At 51.0% G+C, this 4,790-nt stretch overlaps 1 protein-coding gene across 1 annotated transcript; it reads right to left on the reverse strand.

The window, feature by feature from the left end:
• Positions 1-2,069: 2,069 nt before the first annotated feature.
• Positions 2,070-3,605, reverse strand: LOC124668114 (cytochrome P450 710A1-like). The gene has a single exon (XM_047205308.1). The coding sequence runs from the start codon at positions 3,603-3,605 to the stop codon at positions 2,070-2,072; it is 1,536 nt and encodes a 511-aa protein (XP_047061264.1).
• Positions 3,606-4,790: the final 1,185 nt, after the last annotated feature.

The raw sequence follows: 4,790 nt of genomic DNA on the forward strand, positions 1-4,790 counted from the left end.
CCTGTAATAAAAATGTGAAGTGATGTTTCTCTTCTTTGATTTTCGTTATGAATGTTCTTTCTTATATTACTTGGAACAACTGCCAAGGTGAACATGATTGAGGAAAAACAAAATAAAATTCAATGAGACAGAGGATTCTCTGACTAAATTTTGTATTGTGAATTTAATTGTCGCATACTCCACTATTGTCTATAATACTCCCTCCATTTCTAGATATAAGACATATATTTTTTTAAGAAAAATCCAGAATATAAGGTGTGCTGCATTGCACCGCTTCTACGGACTTAAGGATTTGATTACATTTCCTTATCTTATGTAAAGTCCTTTATTAGCTTATGTCAATTGCCTAGGGTTAATCCCGCTCAAATATGGTGTGTTTTTTCCCCAATATGTGTTCTATAATTTTCGTGCCAAAAATTATATGACTTATATCTAGAAACGGATGGAGTAATAAACACAGCCTCAAGTGCATCTCGAAGAGAAGGATAAGTCTGCCCTCGAAACCAAATATCCTACTAAGGCATTATCGACTCCTAGCAAGAGGAAAGGAAGCCACAGATTGTTCCTGAAGATTTGTTGCTAAGCTGCTACACCCAACCAATTCATGAGCTATACCTTTTTCGGGCTTATTTTTTAGTGTTCAATGTATTGTTTCAGACAGCAGGTAATTTTTGATTGTTGTATATATGAAACCAAATCTCCTGCTAAAACCTCATCGACACCTAAAATCACTGTGGCATGCGTGGCTCCCACTGTGATTTCAAACGTAAAAATGAAGTCTATGATCGGTTGTTTTTGTTTTGTTGCTACAAGGGCTACACGTGTGTCATCGATTTGTTTTTCCTACAGGCATTTTGTTATATGGAACAGCACCGTGATCTTGGTATAGCGCCTGTGACTTTCCTAGTTGTGGTTTTAAGCCTAGACGCTACTTCCATGTGTTTTGTTTGATCCTATGTTTGGATCGATATGCACGGCAATGACCGTGGGTAGCTGGCAGTTTTCAATGCTTCTTCAGATATATAATCCTTCTATTTTTTCTACGTTTTACCTGCTTATTTTATTGGGCTTAGAGCTGGTAGATGAATATTCAACGCTTGGAAGTCTACCTCGAGAGAGATAGAAGAGGAATTTGACAGCAAAGGGATTCTTTGGTGTCTTCTCTGGTCCAGGACAATTTGATGATAGATTCACGAATTCTTCAGGCGAAGGAAGATATTTGACAGCTTCAAAGCCTAACTTGGTTTAGAACTTTAGTGCCGTATTTCTTATCTCCGGAAGAAGATTTATACTTGACGCGTATTTTCTTATCCATGCTTTTCCTGGTTCCCTCTCTTATTTTTAATGCGAGAATTTTCCGGACATGATCTTGTATTTTCTTATCTATAGATTGCTGCTTCTGTTTATAGTATGATCTGCCGCGATTCTCTCGTATATCATCCACACCTTCACTATGTGTTATTTTTAATAAAACAAAGCATGAACTGCTTAGTTTGAGTTCTGAACATTTGTCCCTTACTGGATTTTTATCCAAAGTTTTGTTTCACTGTCTGTGTTGTGTCATTGTCTAATGTTTTGTTTCTTTCAGTTGATTTGATAGTATATATCAGATGAGTTGATTTGAGCCGTTTTCAATGGTGATCTGGTAAACCTCTGTTTTAGTGACTTGCAGAATCTGCGTGTATGAAATCCACATAGTAGTGTAGGTTAGTCTGTGTTCAACTAAATCTCAAATTTATTCAAATAAAATAGACCCTAACTGCCTTCACTAATAGCGATTCAAAGTATACATGTGGATCACACTTTTGTGCTCCAGACACGTACAATGAGCAGCAAACTTCCATTCCAGACATGACATCTTGAACCCTACTATGAGCACACGGTACGCGACATCTGCTAGTACTAGAGCAGTGACAAATGAAATAATTTGATGAATGGTCCAATGGAATGAACTAACACAAGAAACACCGGGTCCTAGTACAGATCATCACTCGACACGACCAGATGAAGGAAAGAAGCAGAGAGAGACAAGGAGGGAGGACGGAATAATGGGAGGACAAGGACGAGGCTCAGAAGGACGGGAAGCTTGCGCAGCGTTGGTTGAGGTAGACGGAGCAGCCGTCCCTGGGGACGATGGTGGGCATGTAGACGGGGTCGTCGCAGCCGTCCGTCGTGTCCCGCTTGAAGTCGGCGACGGAGACGAAGAGCGCGAGGAAGAGGACGAGGTGGTTGAGCGCGTAGCGCTGGCCGACGCACTGGTGCGCGCCGGCGCCGAATGCCAGGAAGTTGCGCTTGAACGCCACGTCCTCCCTGCGCTCGTCGGAGAAGAAGCGGTCCGGGTCGAAGGCGTCGGGCGCCGGGAAGCCCTGGAAGGAGGACTCGTAGACGGACGGGAACACGATGGCGCCCTTGGGCACCGTGTACCATTCGGTGAGCTGGAACGGCTCGCCCGCGATGTGCGGCACCAGCGTCGCCGGCGGCCGGTAGCGGACCACCTCGCGCGCCACCGCCTGCGTGTACCTCATCCCCTGGATCTTCTCGGCCGTGATGGGCTCGCCTGACTCCGGCGACCAGACGGCCGCCACCTCGGCGCGCACACGCGCGAGCACGTCCGGGTGGGACTCGAGCGCGGAGACCGCCCAGCAGAGCGAGGAGGTGGACGCGTCCTGCGCGGCGAAGAGGAAGTCGAACAGGAACCCCCCGAGCTCCTCGTCGTCGGTGTGCGCGGGCGGGGGGTTTCCGGCCGTCGCTGCCTCGTCCGTCTCGCGCACCGTGTCCTGCATCCAGTAGTCGACGAGGCACTCGGGGTCGGCGCCGGCGCGCATGCGGGCCTTGCTCTGGCGTGCGCAGTCCCCGAGCGTGCGGACCAGGCGCGCGACGGCGAGCCTGGCGCGGCGGAAGGCGAAGCCGGGCAGGTCGACGGGCATGGCCATGAGGCCGACGTTGAAGAGCGCGTAGTCCTTGGCGAAGCGCTCCCGGGCCTTCTCGGAGAGGTAGGGCCCGACGAAGACCGTCTGGGAGGTCTCGAGGTTCATGTCGCGGCAGGGGACACGCAGCGGCATGGGCTCGGAGCCGGCGGCCTGGTCGTCGAGCCAGCGGCGGAGGTGGGCGAGGATGACGCGCTGCTGGAGGTGCGCGTAGGTGGAGAGCGCGCGGGGCGTGAAGTTTGGCGCGATCCTGCGGCGCAGGTCCTTGTGGTCGTCGCCGAACATGTAGATGAGGTTGTGGTCGCCGAAGAGGCGCTTGCCGAAGGGGTGGCCGATGAGGTGGAAGGCGTCGGGGCGCACGTTGGCGAAGACGCGGTGGGAGAGCTCCGAGTCGCGGATGAAGACGACGAAGCGGCCGATGAGGAAGTCGGCGGCGAGGCCGGAGCCGGACTCCCTGGCGCGCGCCGCCTGCGCGTCCCAGAACCCCGCCGGGTCGCGGACCATGTGCGCGACGCTGCCGAGGAACGGGACGACGAGGGACGGGCCCGGTAGAGGGCCCTTCTTGCGGAGGTAGGACAGCTGCTCGAGCAGGAAGTAGAGCGCCACCGCCGCCGCCAAGAACGGCGCGGCCGCGCGCAGGTCCGGGAAACCGGCGGCTGGCGGGAGCAGCTCTACCATTGCGTGAGGACAATGCTGTGTCGCTCGCTCGCTGAGGTTAACGTGGAGCTCGGGGTGTTGAAGCTCTTCCTGAGCTGTAGACTATGAAGACGAGTATTGTCGTGGGATTGGTCCATGAGAGGAGGCATATTTAAGCCAGGGGAGAGGGGCCATTGGTGGTCAAAGGCTGGCTTGGGAAAACGAAAGGAGGCGGCCGTGTTGTGTTGTGTTGGGGTGGCTGCAGGAGCTCGGGCGGATTGGCTGATGGCTGCTGCGCCTGCTGCTGCGGCTGCGCGTGGCCGGCGGCGAGGTGAAGCAAGCAGAAGCAGCTGGGGAAAGCGTGCTCCCGCCCTGTGGATGGATTGTGTTTATTCGCGGAAAGGGGATAGGCAAGTACGAATCCCGCGGGCGCGGGTAGGTGACGACGTGGATGGACTGCCCGCGCACACTGGCACGCACATTAGACGGTTTTTTGAAAAAGGCCAACTTTGGCGCCCGAAAGTTTTTCTTCCACAGACTGAGCTTTGTCTCTAGAGGAGGAGGAATCGTATAGACGACACATGGAAGTGTGTCCAACGATGTTCCTCAAAGGACAGGACGTCCATTAAGCAATTGCAGTACAAATGCATGGTTTCGGTGGAATTATTATTCTTCCACACTAGGATCAAATTCCATTATCACATCAATAACGGAATTACAACCAAAAGCAACCCAAGGAGCTAGAACTAGGAAAGTAAAGCACCGTATACCGCTAGCGTTCAAAGGAGCAACCTTCACGAGTTTTTAGGAGTGTAGGCAACAGTGCTGCTAACAGCCAAGGGGGGGAAGCAGCACACACAGCTGCTAACAGCCGCTAGCAAAAGCAACATGCCGCCGACAAGTTTCAAACCAACACAACGAACAATCCACGGAAACAATTGCGAGAAATTGCTAGGTATGGTTGTGGCTCCAATTGATTTTGCCACCACACTCTAAACATACTTGGCCGCCACACATGTCAAGAAAAGATGATGTATTGTCTCATCCTCATCACAAAATTGGCATTTTGTATTTCTCGCTCAAATCTTTTTTGTCATGTTATCTTTTGTTGCAATTCATGTGATTTTAATGGAATAATGAAGTTTAAAAAATCTCGTCCGATGACCAAGATGCATTTATAGATAAACAAAGTTCTGTACAAATTAAACCCAAAAGGGAGGCAGCAAA

The sequence above is a fragment of the Lolium rigidum genome, chromosome 6 (assembly GCF_022539505.1).
Source record: "Lolium rigidum isolate FL_2022 chromosome 6, APGP_CSIRO_Lrig_0.1, whole genome shotgun sequence".
Taxonomy (NCBI): domain Eukaryota; kingdom Viridiplantae; phylum Streptophyta; class Magnoliopsida; order Poales; family Poaceae; genus Lolium; species Lolium rigidum.